This window comes from Aquarana catesbeiana, unplaced genomic scaffold (assembly GCF_042186555.1).
Source record: "Aquarana catesbeiana isolate 2022-GZ unplaced genomic scaffold, ASM4218655v1 unanchor237, whole genome shotgun sequence".
Classification (NCBI taxonomy): Eukaryota; Metazoa; Chordata; class Amphibia; order Anura; family Ranidae; genus Aquarana; species Aquarana catesbeiana.
In genome coordinates this window covers 1,439,896-1,462,011 of record NW_027362665.1, presented here as the reverse complement: position 1 = coordinate 1,462,011, position 22,116 = coordinate 1,439,896, and the positions used below count along the sequence as shown (strand labels likewise).

General features: G+C 46.5%; 2 protein-coding genes across 2 annotated transcripts in view; one reads left to right on the top strand and one right to left on the bottom strand.

Moving 5' to 3' along the window:
• LOC141122013 (gastrula zinc finger protein XlCGF66.1-like) overlaps positions 1–3,564 on the bottom strand; it is a 152,021-nt gene extending 148,457 nt beyond the window's left edge. The window contains exon 1 of the mRNA XM_073611809.1: positions 3,483–3,564. The gene's annotated coding sequence lies outside the window, so the exon portion shown is untranslated. The remainder of the gene's footprint in view (positions 1–3,482) is intronic.
• The window catches only part of LOC141122003 (uncharacterized), a 207,768-nt gene extending 188,223 nt beyond the window's left edge, over positions 1–19,545 (top strand). The window contains exons 8-9 of the mRNA XM_073611790.1: positions 7,742–7,883; positions 15,834–19,545. Coding sequence (XP_073467891.1) covers positions 7,742–7,883; positions 15,834–16,996 — 1,305 coding nt within the window. The 3' untranslated portion in view covers positions 16,997–19,545. The remainder of the gene's footprint in view (positions 1–7,741; positions 7,884–15,833) is intronic.
• The last annotated feature ends 2,571 nt before the right edge of the window (positions 19,546–22,116 follow it).

Genomic DNA, 22,116 nt, shown 5'->3' with positions numbered 1-22,116 from the left:
GACATAATAATGAATAGGATCTTCTGCCTTCTTGAATAATTTTGCTCTGAGGCACTACGATGGGGTCATTATAAAAGCAGTGTGATGTCATAGGATGTGCTGACTCTGGATTGATGGACATTGAGAGGAGGAGCTGTGAGGTCAGTGTGATGTCATAGGACATATAGACTCTGGATGGATAGACATTGAGAGGAGGAGCTGTGAGGTCAGTGTGATGTCATAGGACATATAGACTCTGGATGGAGGGACATTGGGAGGAGGAGCTGTGAGGTCAGTGTGATGTCATAGGACATATAGACTCTGGATGGAGGAACATTGGGAGGAGGAGCTGTGAGGTCAGTGTGATGTCATAGGACATATAGACTCTGGATGGAGGAACATTGGGAGGAGGAGCTGTGAGATCAGTGTGATGTCATAGGACATATAGACTCTGGATGGAGGGACATTGGGAGGAGGAGCTGTGAGGTCAGTGTGATGTCATAGGACATATAGACTCTGTATGGAGGGACATTGGGGGGAGGAGCTGTGAGGTCAGTGTGATGTCATAGGACATATAGACTCTGTATGGAAGGACATTGGGGGGAGGAGCTGTGAGGTCAGTGTGATGTCATAGGACATATAGACTCTGGATGGAGGGACATTGGGAGGAGGAGCTGTGAGGTCAGTGTGATGTCATAGGACATATAGACTCTGGATGGAGGAACATTGGGAGGAGGAGCTGTGAGGTCAGTGTGATGTCATAGGACATATAGACTCTGGATGGAAGGACATTGGGAGGAGGAGCTGTGAGGTCAGTGTGATGTCATAGGACATATTGACTCTGGATGGAGGGACATTTTGATGGGGAGGTTTGAGGGGTTCTCTTTAAACAAGGGGGCCCCCAGATCCCGCCCCCCATGTGAATGAGTATGGGGTACATTGTACCCCTACCCATTCACTAAAAAAAAAGTAGTGTAGTGTTAAAAAATACAGTAGACAGTTTTTGACAAGTCTTATATTAAAAATCTTCTTCTCCGCTTCTTCCTCCGGTCTTCCTCCATCTTCTCCCGCATCTTCATCCTCCGCTCTTCTCCTTCTCCCCCTGCTTCTTCTTCCGCTCTTCTTCTGTCTTCTTTGTCCGGTGTTCTTCTTCCTCTGCCACCGCTCCCACCGATGACCCTCCTCCGATGCTGCGTCCTGCTGATCTGTCGGCGCTGATGTCCTGCACTCCTTAAATAACGATGGGGCGTGGCAATCGGATTGTGTCATCCGGAGGCCACGCCCTCTTGTGACGTCACCGCCCAGGGCATGATGGGTCCGTGATGCTCAGACAATGGGAGATTATGTCAGCATGACTGAAAATGGTCCTAAAGGCTCAAGGTTTTTTACCCTCATGTATTCTATAGATGAAGGTAAATAACGTTCTGTGTTCACAGCCCCCCCACCATACTCACCAGAGACATCAATGTTTCCAGCGATGTGCACAAAATCCTCGACTCTCCCTCCTCATATGCTGAGATAGCAGTGGGAACCATTGGTTTTCGCTGCTGTCAATCACAGCCAGTCAGCCAATGAGGAGGGAGGAGGGGTGGGGCTGAGCTGCGTCATTGTGTGTGAATGGACATGCAGAGCAGCAGCTTGGGAGTGAGCCTGCTTGGGTGCCCCAGAACAAGCAGCTTGCTCTGGGGGCAATTGGCAGGAGGGAGGGGCCAGGACTGTAAGCAGGGGACCACAGAATATCATGTTTGTTATCTAAAAAAAACAAAAAACAAGCCTTTAACAATACTTTAAATAATGAAGGAGATGAGGGGGAGGGGAGGAAGTCACTTATGGTGACCATAGAGACATGGAAATTCAGCTGGTTCAGCAGGGATCGGTCACATTTCCATCCATGTGTGGTCACTGCCGGATAAAAGTCACTCCATCAGCGGCTGCAGCCAATAGCTTCATCACTGATCTGTGTATTCTGAGAGCGGAGGAGCGCCCCCCATTGTCAGAATACAATAGTGCAGCGGGGAGGATTCCCCCATCCCCCTCCAATGTGTGGATGGGGGAATCACTTCAGTTTTTTCCTCTCATCCCGCTGGATGAACGATAAAACTGAACCATGTATGGCCAGCTTTGGAAGAAAGATATATTAATCATCAACTGATCCCCCTGAAGGGGTTAATCTAGGTCTCCACACTATATATGTGTGTATCATCATCTGCTGGAGATAAAAGACATCACAGTGACTATGGAGGAAGATGACGGGGGTGTGATGAACGAAGAGTGCAGAGAGAGAGCACACAGAGGCAAATCACCAGGAACCCGACACGCCGGCGTTTATTGGGGGACTCGGGGTACAGGCAGGAGGAGAATTACTTTACAGAACAAACAATAGACACAGCAATGAAGAGGTCCTCAGGGTGGCAATATGGGACAGCAAAGGGGAGGTAGTCCACAGGGCAAGCAGAAGGCACAGCAATGAAGCGTGCTCCTCAGGACAGCAATATGGGACAGCAAAGGGGTGATAGTCCACAGGGCAGAGCAGTGTTTGGTATAGGGGAGGGTAAAGTCCTTGGCACATGGGCAGAGCAGTGTTAGCACATCAGCGTAGCAAGACACAGTACAACAAAACATTCCTCAGGGTGGTAATGCAACACCACACAGATAGTCCACGTAGGATGGTCCAGCAGAAATGGGGATTCTGTATTCAAGGACAGAGATCCAGGCAGACAGGGCTAAGTCCAGAACAGGACAGAGATCCAGGCAGACAGGGCTAAGTCCAGAACAGGACAGAGATCCAGGCAGACAGGGCTAAGTCCAGAACAGGACAGAGATCCAGGCAGACAGGGCTAAGTCCAGAACAGGACAGAGATCCAGGCAGACAGGGGTAAGTCCAGAACAGGACAGAGATCCAAGCAGACAGGGCTAAGCCCAGAACAGGGCAGAGATCCGGGCCGACAGGGGTAGGGCTGATAGCTGAAGCAGGTCAGGCAGGGTAAAGTCCATGGACCCTTGGAGGGGGGCTGGGAGGGTCTGACTGCAGCTCAGCAGCACAGACAATACAGAACTATATGTCCCGGGGGGCAGAGAGTAGCACCCAGTCCATACTGATCCATCAGACTCAGCAGTTCTAAGCACCTTCCAGTGAGGTCTGCAGCCATCAGCTCCTCTCTGTGTCCATCATGGAAGGCGACTCTCACCAGACTGACCCCCTTCTTTGTGTTGTGAATTCAGCCAGAGACCTCACCTCAGATTCAGGTGGTGCCGAGGTGTCTGGCTCTATCCTGACACAATATACAATCATTTATGTGCTTCTTACTGAGGGAGCCTCATGTCCTCCCCCTGTGGGGACCCCGGAACTCACACTCCAAATTATACAGATAAACTGACTGCGTTATACATTGTATCCGGATTACAGATTGTCCATTTTATAAAACTAAATACAAATATCTAATACTTCTGACCTTCACTAAAAGGGGGTTACTGGGTGTAAATAGACAATAAGATCTTATTACCTCCTCTACTGCCTCTTCCAGCAACGTCTCCTCTCTACTTCCTCCCGACTCACCTCTCACCCGGAACTTCCTGTCTGTACCTGACATCACTTCCTGTCTGTACCTGACATCACTTCCTGTCTTCCATAAAGTCTTCCTGTCTGGGTAGAAGTGAGATCACTACCTTGTGGAGATCAGAGGAACTGCAGCCCTGAGAAACGTCTGGTAGTGTGAACACGTCCTTGTGCTGTGTGTGTATGTACTGTATATCCTTATAGATGGGTCACCTCCACTCCCACCAAGGGGGATAGAAATATATTACTGCTCGGGGGGGAGACATTTTGGTCCCTTTGATTTTGCAGTAAAATTGATTGCAGATTTAGTCATGTAGAACATCTGTTATATGGATACAAAGAACCCCAGCCGAGAGTAAAGGGTGGAAATGGCTCCTGATCCCCAGATTTGGGCAATTATGCCACCAATATAAATAGAATAAAACCCGCGCTATGTGTAACAACTCAAATACCTACAAAAATAACTTATACCGGACTGCTGCTGTAACAAAGGTAAGTATTCCCTTTATCAACTAGAAGAGCATTATGTGTCACAGCGCTGTCCTATTGTGTGTGCACATAAATCATCACAAATACACTAAAATATGTGGAGACATTCATATATAAAGTGCTAGGGGCTCAAATAATATTATCTGCAGATCTACTGCTTCCACTTTACACCTACTTCATTCATCTTATGGTGTTTATCAATAAATGAAGTAAACTGATCCATGTGCAAATTCATATATAACATAAAGTGCTTTGTGCTCAAGATGATGTTCTCTGCAGATCCACTGCTTCCACTTTACATCTACTTCATTTATCTTATAATATTTGCTGATATATTAAATAAACTAAAAACCTGTGCAAATTCATGTAATCATACAATATTTTATACTTAATATAGTGTTCTCTGCAAGTCCACTACTTCCACTTTGCATCTACTTCAATGAACTTATTTTGTTCTGAAAAATTCACCAATCAATGAAAAGTTGATAAGGTGTAAAGTTCTCGGTGCTCCAAACTGTGCCAGCTGTAGTGTAGCCACGCCTTCTTCCACCTCTTACACACGTGATGGTGAGGGCGCCCCCTTAGTGGTGCTTCCCCACTCACCAGAGCAATATGACTCCCAGCTTTTCATCTACCAGAGTCACCAACATCCTTCACACTCTCCTCACCTCCGATGGCAAAGGAACTGGATCCTCCTCGCTCACTCCTGCAAGTCTGCTGCGCTTTCTGTCAGTCTCCCTCCTAGACTCCTCCTCCGACCGGTGTTCCAGCAGGAGCTCCGCCTCTTCATACACACTCAGAGCTCCGCCTCTTCATACACACTCAGAGCTCTGCCTCTTCATACACACTCAGAGCTCCGCCTCTTCATACACACTCAAAGCTCCACCTCTTCATACACACTCAGAACTCCGCCTCTTCATACACACTCAGAGCTCCGCCTCTTCATACACACTCAGAGCCCCGCCTCTTCATACACACTCAGGGCTCCGCCTCTTCATACACACTTAGGGCTCCGCCTCTTGATACACACTCAGAGCTCTGCCTCTTCATACACACTCAGAGCTCCGCCTCTTCACACACACTCAGAGCTCCTCCTCTTCATACACACTGAGAGCTCCGCCTCTTCATACACACTCAGAGCTCCGCCTCTTCACACACACTCAGGGCTCCGCCTCTTCATACACACTTAGGGCTCCGCCTCTTGATACACACTCAGAGCTCTGCCTCTTCATACACACTCGAAGCTCCGCCTCTTCATTCACACTCAGAGCTCCGCCTCTTCATACACACTCAGAGCTCCGCCCCTTCATACACACTCAGGGCTCCGCCTCTTCATACACACTTAGGGCTCCGCCTCTTCATACACACTCAGAGCTCTGCCTCTTGATACACACTCGAAGCTCCGCCTCTTCATTCACACTCAGAGCTCCGCCTCTTCATTCACACTCAGAGCTCCGCCTCTTCATACACACTCAGAGCTCCGCCTCTTCATACACATTCAGATCTCTTCCTCTTCATTCACACTCAGAGCTCCGCCTCTTCATACACACTCAGAGCTCCGCCTCTTCATACACACTCAGAGCTCCACCTCTTCATACACACTCAGAGCTCCGCCTCTTCATACACATTCAGATCTCTTCCTCTTCATTCACACTCAGAGCTCCGCCTCTTCATACACACTCAGAGCTCCGCCTCTTCATACACACTCAGAGCTCCGCCTCTTCATACACACTCAGAGCTCCTCCTCTTCATACACACTCAGAGCTCTGCCTCTTCATACACACTCAGAGCTCTGCCTCTTCATACACACTCAGAGCTCCTCCTCTTCATACACGCTCAGAGCTCCGCCTCTTCATACACACTCAGAGCTCTGCCTCTTCATACAAACTCAGAGCTCCGCCTCTTCATACACACTCAGAGCTCCGCCTCTTCATACAAACTCAGAGCTCCGCCTCTTCATACACACTCAGAGCTCCGCCTCTTCATACACACTCAGGGAGGAGAGAAAGGGGAAGGATATATAGTACATACACACCCAGCACAAGGCCGTGTTCACACTTTGAGATGATTCTGTGGGCTGCAGTTCCTCTGATCTCCACAAGATGGTGATCTCACTTCTACCCAGATAGGAAGTCTCTATGGAATACAGACAGGAAGTGATGTCATGTACACAGGACATTCCATTTGGAAGGATGTAGAGAGAAGACAATGCAGGATTTGGCGGCAGAGGAGGTAATATGTAGATTAACCCCTTCAGGGGGATCAGTTGATGATTAATATATTTTGCTTCCAAAGCTGGTCATACATGGTTCAGTTTTATTGTTCATCCAGTGGGCGGAGTCGGGTTGCCACTAAGGATGATCTCTGGTGTTTTTGCACAGCCCACGTGCAGAGCCCGCCAGGAAGTCGGCACTGCGGAGCACTAATCACAGGCAGTGAGACATTGTCCCGATGTGCGGCTGCAGAGATCAGGAAATGTCTCACTGTCTGTGATTAGCACAGCGCAGTGCCGACTTCCTGGCGGGCTCTGCAGGTGGGCTGTGAGAACACGCCGGAGCTCATCCTTAGTTGCCACCTCATCCCTTTAAATCTGAACACATAATAATTACACAGGTTCTGTGGCTGATTAAGGTGGTAATTAAACTCACTTGGTGCCTTATCTGCATTAAATCAGCCTCAGAACCCGTGTAATTCATATGTGTTCGGGTTTAAAGGGATGAGGTGGCAACCCTAGGGCTGAGTGAAAAATCGGAACCGATTCCCCCATCCACACATTGGAGGGGGATGGGGGAATCCTCCCCGCTGCACTATTGTATTCTGACAATGGGGGGCGCTCCTCCGCTCTCAGAATACACAGATCAGTGATGAAGCTATTGGCTGCAACCAAAACCTCAGTCTGAAGTGGGGCTTTAATAAAATGGAAAACTGAATGGTGAGGTGAGGAGGATTCTGGGAATATCATTTGATTTTACTATTTGTGTTCAGATCTAGAGTTTTCCTCCTGTGAAGTCTGGAGATCATATGACCATCACATTGCCTCCACCTCCCTCCCTGATAGAATAGAGAAATACAAAGAAGATTCTAGAAGTCACCAGAGAGATCATGGAGGAGAGGTGAGCGGTGCTGGGAATTCTGGGACATTATCCAGTAACAGACAAGGGATGTGTCTGGATGGTGACTGTATCATTGTGTGTGTCAGGTTCCTATAAGGTGTCAGGATGTCACTGTCTATTTCTCCATGGAGGAGTGGGAGTATTTAGAAGGACACAAGGATCTCTACAAGGACGTCATGATGGACAATCAGCCGCCCCTCACATCACCGGGTAAGAGGAGACTTTATTGTAAAGGAGAGAGCAGTACGGAGGGTCCACCTAGATCCCCCATCATCTGATAAATACATAGAAACAATGTATTCAGTCAGTGTGTGTGTTTCCTACAGATGGATCCAGTAATGGGAACCCACCAGAGAGATGTCCCCGTCCTCTGTATTCCCGGGATTCCACACAGGAAGATCACACCATCCCTCACTGTTACAAGGTTGGTGGGACGGAGCATCTAGAACATGAACTTGTAGAAATAATGTGTGGATGTTACAAGGTTGGTGGGACGGAGGATATAAAACAGACTCATGGAGACAATGTGTGGATTTTTTTGTGATGTCACAATAATAAAGCTTATATTTTACAGATGATTTTCTCTCTCATTTTCTTGATTTAGAGTGGAGATCCAATTGATATAGAATTTGAGGTTAAATCAGAAGAAGAAGAGAGGTATGTGAGGGATGATCAGCAGTCTATGGAGGAGGATGGAATAACGGGGACATTTATAGAGGAGGACACTCCTACAGAGATCAGCACAGGTGGGTCATTAACACTAAATACATTCCTCCACCCATACTGCTCACTGATTGGTCCAGAGTAGGGTGGGGACTGGGTGATATCAGCCTGTAATCCCCTGGTCACTTTCCTGAGCTGTGTTCCCCGTCCTGTATTCCTGTATTTCTCTCGGATAATCTTCCTTCTCTGTGCTGCAGACACAATTTATGTATCTAGACTGGATTTATGGAGATTCTGGGGTTCAGCTGGCAGCAAAATGTTCATTTTTACCATAGACGTTACTAGATCTAGACACCTGGGGTATGTGCTTTGGGTCCTCTGCCCCATACCCGGGTATGGCAAAATCTCTGACAGAACAATTCTCTGAGGATTACTTGCTCTGTTATTTGCTGGCTGTGCTGGGTGGAGGGATATGTCTGTATAGTCTCAGACCCAAGTCACTGAGTGCATGACTAGTGTAGTCCAGATGTACCCAACCTTCCTTTTACTGCTTAACCACTCGTACTCCAACACCCCCTTATATCCCCTTTAAATGATGAGACAACACCTTAATTTGGAGTATAAATGGCCATAGCAGCCTTTTTATTAACACAATATTAAATAATTTCAATATCAAAATATAACATCTGCAACAACTTAGTTTAATCCCAGTCTGTTGGTCTTTGACGGCACCCCCGAACACATATTCCACCAATACACTGCGGGACCTTTTTCACCATGATAGGCCTCCAGCCATTTCACCAGCTCAGAGACAACCCCCTTCCTGCAGTGCAACCATTACCGTATTCCAGCTAACACCAGAGGGGCACATACTACCGATGAGCCCCCCACCCCTTCCATCACATATGTTTACTGCCACCATCAAAGACCAACAATACACCGCCAATCCACAGCTGCCAAGACGACCAGATTCCAACGCACCTGAAATGAAAGAAATCAAACAAACACCATATAGGGAGGGCGGGTGGGAAAAACTGCCTCCTCCTTTCTCTCTACCATCTTCTGTTACTCAGCAAGTACCGCCTCCTCCTTAAATAATGCCACTCCCCCTCGGACTCTTCTCACTATCACCTCCCCTCTTAGCACCTCTCCTGTTAACCCTTTGTTGTCTCCCCTTCACACTTCTTTTTACACTTTCTTCTTTATCCTTTCCAGTCCTCACAGTCTCAGGAGATGGGAGGCAGCGGTGTGGGACCACTGCAACTTGTCTCATGTAAACATTTAATCTTCCACTGATTACTGAATACCAATATTATGAGTCCTGACCCTTACACTGTATAATTTATATTGTACATTACATACTCCTGACCCCTGCACTATATACTCTATATTGTACATTACATACTCCTGACCCCTGCACTATATACTCTATGTTGTACATTACACCATTCTGATACTATAAAATCCTAACTGTTGTATTCTATATAATAAGTTGTACATTACATGGTCCTGACTTCTTTTACACCCATTTCCTACCAGCTGGACATTTTATATCTGATGATTTGATTGGAGCACAGACTTTTACATGTTGACTATACGTGATAACATCCTCAGACTTTCGAACCTTAAAGTGATTGTAAAGCTATGTTTTTTAATTTTTTATTTTTTCATACATCATGGGACAAAGAGTCAGGCTAATATTCATTACCTACTGGGTTATACTTCATCATCAGGTGAATGGACACTGGTAGACCAAAAGTCTTTAGACAGGAAGTGATCCCCTATATAACCCCTCCCACACAGGAAGCACATCAGTTTTTTTACCAGTGTCTACAAGGTGGATGGCACGGTTTGTTTGAGCTCTCTGAGCTCCAGGTCTCTAGTCCCACAAACGGTTCCAAGATGAATCAAGGGATTGACCGATCGGATCCATTTGACACAGGCTTTTATGCTTAGATAAATGGTACCCGAGCCTCGCAAAGAAGACTCAAGATCCTGCGAGGTTTTGCCTGTAATGTGGCCTCCGGGCGCTGGACCCTGCGGAGTTGAAATCCTGGACACTACAGCGCTAAGGCATTTCCTGCAGGGTACTGTATAGGTCCAAGGGAGTGGAACCTAAACATGAAAGGGTACCCAGTCCTTGAATGTCAAAGTGACAGGAACCCGCCGTGAAGGGTGAAGATCGGGCTCTTAGTTTCTAACCTGCCCTGTGCCTGGACGGGTAAGTGAAACCCCCTTATTTACTTATTGTGGGGTGCCCCAGTGATTGTAACAATCAGTCAAGCTAGCTAGAGGCTGGACACCTGTGTGGGGTGACCATACGGGGGAGTTTTGGGCTAATTGTTTGCAAAGTGTACCTTTTTTGCTTGTGTCTGACTATTTTTTACCAGTATGATGGCGCATGATCATTCGTGCCGCACGTGCCTTCGCAGTTTGTTTGCAGTTTGTTTGTTTCACAGCCATTGTGCACGTGGCTTCATCTTTTTGGGCGCACAAAGATTTGCGTCATGCCTGTTCGCCGGGACCAAGCACGTGCATACGCATGCATGCACAGAACGTTCTGGCACACAGCCTGCTTATTTAAGCTGTGTTTGCCAAACATGCGGTGCTTCCAGAAGGCAGCTGTGAGACACAGAGCAGACTCTGAACCAGGCATTTGCAGCGGTTCATTTCTCCTTATTCGGGTCACGTGAGTCACCGAGAGTTGCTTGACAGGCTAAAGGTGCTCAGCAGGATTGTTGCATAGGGGCTTGGTGAGCCCTATTAAAGGGTCTCCCTTCTGAGGTGTGTTAAATCTACACCCAGGTACTCCTGTTTTGTGGCTAGTAAATGTCTTGAAAAAAGAGGAGTGGGACTAACACTACAGGGAAGGGCACACCTATGTCATCAGTAGTCCATGATGAACCTAGTCATATCCCTAGTGTTGTATCCCCTGAAGGACCAGAGGCTCCCGGCAAGCTGAGCTGCTGCGCCTATCTACTATCGTGGCTACAGTCAATGCTGCTGCGTCACCCTTTATCACTGAGGATGAACTGTCCTCAGCCCTAGCTGAGTTAGAGCACAGGATTGCTGACAGGATTGCCTTCATCCCGCAGGGTGGCAAGATCCCCCTCCCCAGAGCCTCCTAGTCTGGAGCAGGAATGGGTTGAGGATGGGGAAGAGCTAAAAGCTCAGTATTCAGTGGAGTGCCCGGCAGATGAGTCTGCTTCCGAGCAATCTGGACAAGAAGATATCCAGTTGGTATATACCTCTCAATCACAGAGGCTTTTGACCATGACTCTTACTGAAATGGTTCGCTCTGCCTTTAAGTTGCCTCTTGCAGAGGTTACTGAGCCCCCCTGGTCCTCTTTGGGGTCCCTGAGGCCTCTTCAGGCCACACAGGCTTTCCCCTTACACCCTCTGTTGGAACAGGTGGTGTATATTGGGGAACTGGAGGACAAGGGGCCACTCTTTACATATAGAGGAAAAGAGATTTCATCTCCAAATACAGAGAAAATTGAGTACTGTCCGTGATACTTTGGGTACTGACATTTATAGGTAAAGTTGATCCGAGGAAAATCTGATTGCCTCTTGGGGGATCAGGAAGGAATTTTTACCCCTGCTGTAGCAAATTGGATCATGCTCTGCTGGGGTTTTTCGCCTTCTTCTGGATCAACTGTGGGTATAGAATTGGGTATGTGGGATTGTATAATATTATATATATAATGCAAGGATTTTCAGGGAACACCCTGACATGAATGAAAAGTTCACTAAGAAATGGAGCATGCCAGCCATAGATGCAGCAGTCTCTTCGTTAAACAAGAACTTAACTTGTCCAGTGGATAATGCACTGGGCCTGAAGGACCCTGCTGACAAGAAATTGGAGTCATTATTAAAGGCTTCCATTTCTTTGACCAGTTCAGCTATTCAGCCAGCTGTTGCAGCAATTGGTATTTGCCAGTCCATAAAGGACCAGGTCCAATGGCCTGATAGGCCTAGTCAGGAGGCAGATATTCCTTGAGCGCTGTGTTTTGCTGTTGACACCTTAAAGGATTCAATACAGCAGGTTTCTCGTCTGGCTCTCTTGTCTGTACATATGCGCAGACTTTTGTGGCTTAAGAACTGGTCAGCCGAGCTTCCTTGTAAGAAGTTATTGGCAGGTTTCCCCTTTCATGGGGAATGTTTATTTGGCGATCATCTGGACAAATCTATCCAAAAGATTTCCGGAGGGAAGAGTTCTTTACTTCCTGTGAAGAAAAGCACTAGGCATCCCTCGTTTAAAACTTCAGGGACTGTTTCCTCAAATGTCTCAGCACCAAGGCAGTTCCGCCGCCAACAGGGAGCTAGAACCAGAGGCAAGTCACAAGGCCAGGGCTAGAAAAATACCTGGGTCCAATATTCTTCTAAATCTAGCACCAAGCCCTCCTTTTGAGGACACGCCCCCACTCTATTGGGTGGGGGGAAGGCTGCTGCACTTTGCGGACATTTGGAGAACAATAGTTCAGGACGAGTGGTCACCTCAACTATATCCCGCGGTTACAAGCTGGAGTTGCAGGGGGTTTCCCCTCAGAGGTTTTTAAGATCCAGCGTTCCCTCGGATCCTCCAAAACGAGACTTATTGTTTCAGGCACTACATCATTTAGTGCATCAGGGAGTGATTATACAGGTCCCTGTATCCGAAAAGGGCACAGGATTTTACTCAAACCTGTTTATGGTTCAAAAACCAAATGGGGACAACAGGCCCATTTTGGACCTAAGATCCCTGAACCAGTATCTACTGATCCAATCCTTTTGGATGGGGTCTGTCCGCTCAGTAGTAGCCTCACTCCAAATGGGAGACTTTCTAGCCTCCATAGATATAAAGGACGCGTATCTACACGTACCTATCTTTCAACCTCATCAGAGGTTCCTGCGAGTCGCAGCAGAGGAATGTCATTTTCAGTTTGTGGCTCTACCCTTCTTGCTTTCTCCAGCTCCCTGGGTGTTCACAAAGGTCCTAGCACCAGTACTGGGTCTTTTAAGGGCCCAATGGATTTTGGTCCTCGGGTATCTGGACGACCTCCTGCTCAGAGATCACTCACTACAGGCTCTACAACAGAGCATAACATGTACAGTGCGGTATTTGGAAAGCTTAGGCTGGATCATAAATACCAAAAAATCAACCTTGAGGCCAGCTTAAAGTCTAAAGTATTTAGGTCTGATACTAGATACGGTCCAAGTAAGACTATTCTTGCCACCCGCAAGGGTCTGTGCCCTGAAGAATCAGGTGCGTTAGATAAGGGGCACCAGACAACCCTCCATTCGGCTCTGTATAAGTCTTCTAGGGAGGATAGTATCCTCTTTCGAGGCAGTGCCCTATGCCCAGTTCCATTCCAGACCTCTACAACGAGACATCTTTTTGGCTTGGAACAGAAGAGGACAAGCCCTGGATTATCCAATGTGCTTATCTCCTCAGGCACGTTTAAGCCTAAACTAGTGGTTGCAGGACCAGAACCTGCGAAAGGGAAAATCCTTTCTCTCGGTAACTTAGAGAGTACTGGCTACAGATGCCAGTCTCTCAGGCTGAGGAGCGACCCTAGAAGGGCTCATAGCTCAGGGGAAATGGTCAAGGACAGAACAGATCCTGCCCATGAATGTCCTGGAATTACAGGCATGGACGGTGGAGCTTCAGGACTGCCCTATCAGGGTTCAGTCCGACAATGCCATGGCAGTGGCCTATATAAACCACCAAGGCGGTACCAGGAGTAGTTCAGCTCTGAAGGAGGTGAACTAAATACTAGCCTGGGCAGAGGAACAGGTGCCGATTATATCAGCAGTCCATATCGCTGGAGTAGAAAACTGGAAGGCAGATTATCTCAGCCGCCAGCAGATCTGCCCAGGGGAATGGTCCCTACACCCAGACGTGTTCCAGGAAATTTGCAAACATTGGGGATGGCCAGAGGTCGACCTACTGGCATCCAGGTTCAATAACACAGTACACCAGTTTGTGTCCCAAACAAGAGATCCTCTGGCAATTGGAGCAGATGCTCTAATAGTTTCATGGAGCCAATACTCACTGGTTTATGCTTTCCCTCTGATCCCTCTCCTTCCACATTTGTTGCGTAGGATTTGGAGAGAGGGAGTTCCAGTCATTCTGGTGGCACCAGCCTGGCCCAGAAGGCCTTGGTTCCCAGAGATTGTGAGACTGACAATAGACAGGCCATGGACGCTTCCACGGCGCCCTGATCTACTGATCTACTGTCTCAAGGTCCTATATTCCACCATCCAATTTACAGTCTCTAAATTTGACGGCATGGCTATTGAAGCCAGGGTGTTGAATGACCGTGGCATCTCGGGATCAGTGATGTCTCCCATAGTGAATGCTAGAAAAGCTGTCACTAGGAAGATCTGTCATAAGGTCTGGAAGACTTGTATGGCTTGAAGCCAGAATATGGCATCCACGGAAATGCGTGATTGGGAGAATTCTCTCTTTTCTACAGTCGGCTGTAGAAATCAAATTGGCTTTGAGTACAATCAGAGGTCAAGTTTCGGCCCTATCAGTATTCTTCCAAAGTCCTTTAGCCTCCCATTTACTGATCCGAACCTTTATGCAGGGGGCAACTCGTTTGCTTCCCCCCATTAGGTCACCTATCTGTCTTTGGGATTTGAATTTGGTGCTGACTGTGTTACAGAAAGAGCCATATGAACCTATTAAGGAAATTCCATTAAACTTGCTGTCACACAAGCTAGCCCTGATGGCTATCACCTCGGCTAGAAGGGTGTCATAGTTGGTGACCCTTTCATGCAGGGAACCGTACTTGATCCTTCACCACGACAGGGTCGTGTTACGACCTGTTCCATCCTTTTTGCCAAAAGTGGTGTCAGCCTTTCATTTAAATCAGGACATTATTTTGCCTTCTTTTTTCTCTCAGCCTCGTTTGGCGGAAGACAGATTGCATTCTCTGGACGTTGTCCGGGCAGTCAAGGTTTATTTGCTTAGATCTGCGGAGATCTGAAGACCAGACTCTTTTTTTGTTTTTGTTTTTTTTGTTTTACCAAAAGGACCCAAAAAGGGGTCCCGTCAATTGGTCATTCAGGCCTACGGTCTGAAACATAAAGCTCCTCCCTTTAGGGTAAGAACTCATTCTACCAGGGAGGTAAGAACCTTCTGGGTTTTTCGCCATCCGATATCTGTGGCTCAGATTTGTAAGGCTGCTACCTGATCTTCAGTGCATACATTCACAAAATGTTATCAAGTGGATGTTCGAGCAGCCGAGGATTCGGCCGCAGTGTACTGCAGGCTGCCGCATAAAGTTCTGATGGCTATTATTTGGCAGGGTGTCTCCCTCCCCTCAAGGCTATTGCTCTGGGATGTCCCAGCAGGTAATGAATATTAGCCTGACTCTGTGTTCCATGATGTATGAAAAAGAAACTAGGATTTTTACATCATACTTATCTGTAAAATCCTTTTCTTTGAGTACATCATGGGACACAGAGATCCCTCCCCTCTTTGTTGAAGATTCAGTGCTTGCTACAAAACGGATGTGCTTCCTGTATGGGAGGGGTTATATAGGGGATCACTTCCTTTCTAATGACCTTTGGTCTACCAGTGTCAATTCACCTGATGATGAAGTATAACCCAACAGGTAATGAATATTAGACTGACTCTGTGTCTCATGATGTACTCAAAGAAAAGGATTTTACAGGTAAGTATGACAAAAAATCCTATTTTTTTTAAATCATTGATTTTTATCCACTCTGCTAAATAAGGAAGTGCAGGACTCTTTGTGTTGGGAAGATGGCAATGAGTGATAGAGGGGGTGAGGACGCTCGTCCTATAATCCCCTCATCACTGTCACTCCTATAAAAGACAGTTCTCATTGTTTCTTCACTCTCTGACTAAGGTCCATGAATAAAGAAATGAACTGGTAGGAGATCAGAGGACCCATTTACTAGTTAGCTTGAGGGGGGAATTGTAAGATTCTCAGAGACAAAGCTGCCTGATGTAGGCGGAGTCCTGGTTTAGGGGAACCAATCTGCTCATGTCTAGTAATAATCTTTTATTTCTATTTTAGTAGATAGACGGGAGATGAGGAAAACCTCAAAAGATTGTCTCACTTTGTCTCCAGACTGTAAAGTAGAAGATGAGGACATCACACAGTATAGTCCAGGAGAAAACCCGACTACCTCAAATGTCCATCCGGCACCACACAGTGTAGATGGACCATCGTATTCCTCTTATCCTGAGGAACCTCAGACTGTGAGGGACGGTGCCGTCCTTCCAACAGAGAAGAGGTTTTCCTGTACTGAGTGTGGGAAGTGTTTCCCTTCTAAATCCCATCTTAATGTGCATAAAAGATCTCACACAGGAGAGAAGCCGTATTCCTGTACTGAGTGCAAGAAGTGTTTCCCTTCTAAATTCCATCTTAATGTACATATAAGAACTCACACGGGGGAGAAGCCGTATTCCTGTCCTGAGTGCGGGAAGCGTTTCCGTTTAAAATCCAAGCTTAATGAGCATATAAGATCACACACGGGGGAAAAGCCGTATTCCTGTCCTGAGTGCGGGAAGTGTTTCCGTTTAACATCCAAGCTTAATGAGCATATAAGATCACACACGGGGGAGAAGCCGTATTCCTGTCCTGAGTGCGGGAAATGTTTTTCGCACAAGTCCAGTCTTGGCATACATCAAACATCCCACACGGGGGAGAAGCCGTATTCATGTCCTGAGTGCGGGAAATGTTATTCACAGAAGAACAATCTTTACACACATCAGAAATCTCACACAAGGGAGAAGCAATATTCCTGTCCTGATTGCGGAAAATGTTTTTCTGTGAAGTGCAATCTTAATAGACATCAGAGATCTCACACGGGGGAAAAGCCGCATTCCTGTCCTGAGTGTGGGAAATGTTTTTCACAGAAGTCCCATCTTTACACACATCAGAGATCTCACACAGGGGAGAAGCCGTATTCCTGTCCTGAGTGCGGGAAATGTTTCTCAGACAAGGCCAATCTTTACATACATCAGAGATCTCACACGGGGGAGAAGCCGTATTCCTGTCCTGAGTGCGGGAAATGTTTTTCACACAAGTCCAATCTTTCCATACATCAGAGATCTCACACAGGTGAGAAGCCGTATTCCTGTCCTGAGTGCGGTAAATGTTTTTCACAGAAGTCCAGTCTTTACACACATCAGAGATCTCACACGGGGGAGAAGCCGTATTCCTGTCCTGAGTGAGGGAATTGTTCCTCACTGAAGTCCTGTCTTCCTGTACATCAGGGATCCCACACAACCCTTGAGGTGCATTAGTGCCTTGAGTGTGGGAAATGTCTTCTATATGAATGTTGCTGGACATCACAGCTCTCATGTGGGGAAGAAGCACACCCTGATATACACCTCAGATATACTCCATGGCTGATCTTCATCATGTAAGAAACAGTTGATAAGAAGATCAGAGATCACCAAAGACATGGATGAAGTGTTGTACAGTGTTGGCCATTGATAGCAGTAGAAAAATAAAAATGGAGTCATTATCTTTCATTGGCTACAATGGAGTACATTTTGTGGGGTGGAGACTTAGAGGGTTGTAAAGGTTAGTGTTTTTTCACCTTAATACATCCTATGCATTATGGTGAAAAAACACTTCGCTGTCATGGGCCCCCCAGCCCCCCCTTTTACTTACCTGAGCCCGTTCACCTGCTGTGCGCGTCCCCGGCGTCCTCTTCTCCACTGAGTCTGGCCATTGATTGGGTAGATTGATAGCAGTGCAGCCATTGGCTTGCGCTCCTGTCAATCACATCCAATGATGTGGCCGCCGGGTGGGCGGGACCGAGTCATACACTTGGTGTCTATGGACGCCAACTGTTTGACACAGGAGCGCGCCCGCAAGCTAACCCCCTCGGGAAAGAAGTTCCCAGAGGTGGTTAGCTTTAGCGGGGAAGAGCTGAGACAGCCGCCGGGGGACCCCACAACAGCAGAATCAGGGCCACTCTGTGCAAAACGACCTGCACAGTGGAGGTAAGTATAACATGTTTGTTATTTTAAAAAAAATCGAACCCATACAACCCCTTTAATTAAATTACTGCCAGAATTAATCATGACTGAGAAAATCTTTGTCATGTTCGTATAACAAATTTTTCACCTTTCATTCACCTTTTTCACCCATTCACAGAGAAGGAATGTACATGCACTTTCCCCAGGCTAACTGCTATGCAGTTTATTAAGAACAGACCCCTAAATGTCAGGAGACGTTTATATAAAGATGGGAAGTATGTAGCAGATAAATGAATAGACCTCCTAGCAATGTTATTACCAGGCTGCAGCTAGGGGGAGCTCTAATGTTTAGAGTGTGACCACAGCAGAGTGATCCCATCTAGCTCACATTAACCCTTTCACTGCCAGAGCTGGTTTTCCATTATTTTTGCACACATGATAAAATGCTGATTTTGGGCCTGAAGATTAGATAAAACCCCCAAACATATATTTTCTGAAAGCAGAGGCCCTGGAGAATAAAATGGTGGTAATTGTTAAGGTGTTCCTCATACACAAATGTCACCTTCATATCCAGGTTTATTTTCTATTTTCCCCCATTTTCTATGGTGTGATCTTTTCTACAATACTTTGTTATAATAATGTAACACGTTGTGTATTGTATTGTACACAAATTAATAATGACTCCGCCTCCACATTCCAGACACGTCATTTTCCTGACCAATTGGATTTCTTTCTTTACTATTTCCAGATTCTATGACTGCAATCTTGTTAAAAGGCAATTTTTCTTGTGTATGTTTAGTGGGCATGTCTTGTTATAAATTTTAAAAAAAATTCCAATTAAAAGTATCTGATTAAGAAAAAAAAAAGGAGGAAAAAGATCATTTAAATAAAAAATGTATTGTGAAAAAAAATTATGGTGGTGTGTGTCGGTGCAACGATGACAGTATCCAACAATTTCTCCTAGGTGATCTGTTAAAAGCCTTCACAAGTCATCAGTTTGGAATTAACTGTGAATAATGGCCCAGAGTGCAGCGGGCAGGAGTATATAATATGCAGACCTGGGTACCAAGTTCAGTGGTCAGGAACATGTCATATACAGTCCTGGGTATAGAGTGCAGTGGTCAGGAACATGTCATATGCAGTCCTGTGTATAGAGTGCAGTGGTCAGGAACATGTCATATACAGTCCTGTGTATAGAGTGCATTGGTCAGGAACATGTCATATACAGTCCTGTGTATAGAGTGCAGTGGTCAGGAACATGTCATATACAGTCCTGTGTATAGAGTGCGGTGGTCAGGAACATGTCATATACAGTCCTGTGTATAGAGTGCGGTGGTCAGGAACATGTCATATACAGCCCTGTGTATAGAGTGCGGTGATCAGGAACATGTCATATACAGTCCCGTGTATAGAGTGCGGTGGTCAGGAACATGTCATATACAGTCCCGTGTATAGAGTGCGGTGGTCAGGAACATGTCATATACAGTCCCGTGTATAGAGTGCGGTGATCAGGAACATGTCATATACAGTCCCATGTATAGAGTGCGGTGGTCAGGAACATGTCATATACAGTCCCGTGTATAGAGTGCGGTGGTCAGGAGCATGTCATATACAGTCCCGTGTATAGAGTGCAGTGGTCAGTAACATGTCATATACAGTCCTGTGTATAGAGCGCAGTGGTCAGCAATAGGGATGAGCCGAACACCCCCCCGGTTCGGTTCACAGTAGAACATGCTAACAGGCAAAAAATTAGTTTGAACACGCAAACACCGTTAAAGTCTATAGGATATGAACGTGAAAAGATCAAAAGTGCTAATTTTAAAGGCTTACATGCAAGTTATTGTCATAAAAAGTGTTTGGGGACCCGGGTCCTCCCCCAGGGTACCTGGATCAATGCAAAAAAAGTTTTAAAAATGGCCGTTTTTTCGGGAGCAGTGATTTTAATAATGCTTAAAGTCAAACAATAAAAGTGTAATATCCCTTTAAATTTTGTACCTGGGGGGTGTCTATAGTATGCCTGTAAAGGGGCACATGTTTCCCGTGTTTAGAACAGTCTGACAGCAAAATGAAATTTCTAAAGGAATAAAAGTCATTTAAAAGTACTAGTGGCTATAATTGTTGGTCCCCGCAATACAGATAAAAATCATTGAAAAAAACGGCATGGGATCCCCCCAGTCCATTACCAGGCCCTTCAGGTATGGATTTTAAGGGGAACCCTGCACCAAAATTAAAAAAAATGGAGTGGGCGTCCCCCCAAAAATCCATACCAGACCCTTATCCGAGCACGCAACCTGGCAGGCCCCAGGAAAAGAGGGGGATGAGAGAGCTCCCCCCTCCCCTCCTAAACCGTACCAGGCCACATGCCCTCAACATTGGGAGGGTGCTTTGGGGTAGCCCCCCAAAGCACCTTGTCCCCATGTTGAGAGGACAAAGGCCTCATCCCCACAACCCTTGCTCAGTGGTTGTGGGGGTCTGCGGGCGGGGGGCTTATAGGAATCTGGAAGCCCCCTTTAACAAGGGGACCCCCAGATCCCGCCCCCCCTTTTTAAAATGGTAACGGGTACATTGTACCCCTATCATTTCACAAAAAAAGTGTCACATTTTTAAAAAAAGCCACAAGACACACTTTAGGACAAGTCCTTTATTAAAAAATAAAAATGTCCCACAAAGTCCATTCATCTTCTTCTCTTGCTCCACCGATGGACCGAAAAAATAGTTAAAAAAGATCTGCCTCCATGGGAGGCACCCGCCGCATGACGTGTCCTTGCAGATAACAGTTATTTGGTGCAGGGTTCCCCTTAATATCCATACCAGACCTGAAGGGCCTGGTATGGATTTTAGGGGGACCCCCATGTAATTTTTTTTTAAATTTTGGTTCGGGGTCCCCTTAATATTCATACCAGACCCAAAGGGCCTAGTAACGGACTGGGGGATCCCATGCCTTTTTTATCAATGACTTTTATGTGTATTGCCGAGACCCGACAATTCACTATAGCCGCTATTACTTTTAAATGACTTTTTTCCTTTATAAATGTCATTTTGTGCGGGGACTGTTCTAAACACGGGAAAAATGTGCCACTTTACAGACATACTATAGACACCCCCCCAGGCACAATATTAAAAGTAATATTTCACTTTTATTGTTTCACTTTAAGAATTATTAAAATCACTGCTCCCGAAAAAACTGACATTTGTAAAACTTTTTTTGCATTGATACATGTCCCCTGGGGCAGGACCCAGATCCCCAAACACTTTTTAGGGCAAAAACTCGCATATAACCCTGTAAAATTAGCACTTTTGATTTCACCCATAGACTTTTAAAGGGTGTTCCGCGGCTTTTGAATTTCGAACAGACTCGGTGACACATGCACACACCCAGTGATAATATGTGATCTCCTTGTACATGGACCTCAATACAGATTAAGGTCAGGACCCACCTGAGGCCTCCTGAGGAAGTTCTGGTACAGGAGGGAAACACGCACAGGATTTGTAGCCGCTCTGTGGGTATGAGATCCCTGGCTGTATTAGTCACTATGACCCATGTTTATTCATCCTGAGATACACTATATTATCAAATGTATTGGGACGCCTGCCTTTACACACACATGAACTTTAATGGCATCCCAGTCTTAGTCCGTAGGGTTCACAATTGATTTGGCCCACCCTTTGCAGCTATAACAGCTTCAACTCTTCTGGGAAGGCCGTCCACAAGGTTTAGGAGGGTGTCTATGGGAATGTTTGACCATTCTTCCAGAAGCGCATTTGTGAGGTCAGGCACTGATGTTGGACGAGAAGGCCTGGCTTGTAGCCTCCGCTCTAATTCATCCTAAAAGTGTTCTATCAGGTTGAGGTCAGGACTCCTCCTCCTGAACCGTACCAGGCCACATGCCCTCAACATGGGGAGGGTGCTTTGGAGTAGCCCCCCAAAGCATCTTGTCCCCATGTTATTGGGGACGAGGGCCTCATCCCCACAACCCTTGCCCGGTGGTTGTGGGGGTCTGCGGGTGGGGGGCTTATCAGAATCTGGAAGCCCCCTTTAACAAGAGGGGCCCCCCCTATGTGAATTGGTAACGGATACATTGTAACCCTACCATTTCACAAAAAATAGTAAAAATGACAGGAGACACTTTGGGGCAAGTCCTTTATTAAAAATTAAAAATGTCCAGCGTTGTAAATCCATCTCACGCCGCCCGACAAACGTGGCGCCAGAGGAAGGCGGGGTCACCCGTTTATGTCACTGAGAGGCCCCGCCCTCAGCTATATAACAGCTGTCATCGAGAAGAAGCGTCACTTGGCGGGAGTCTCCCATGGAGGCGGAGCTGTTGCGGCTTTTTTTTCTTTTTTCAGCTTGTCGGGTGGCGTGA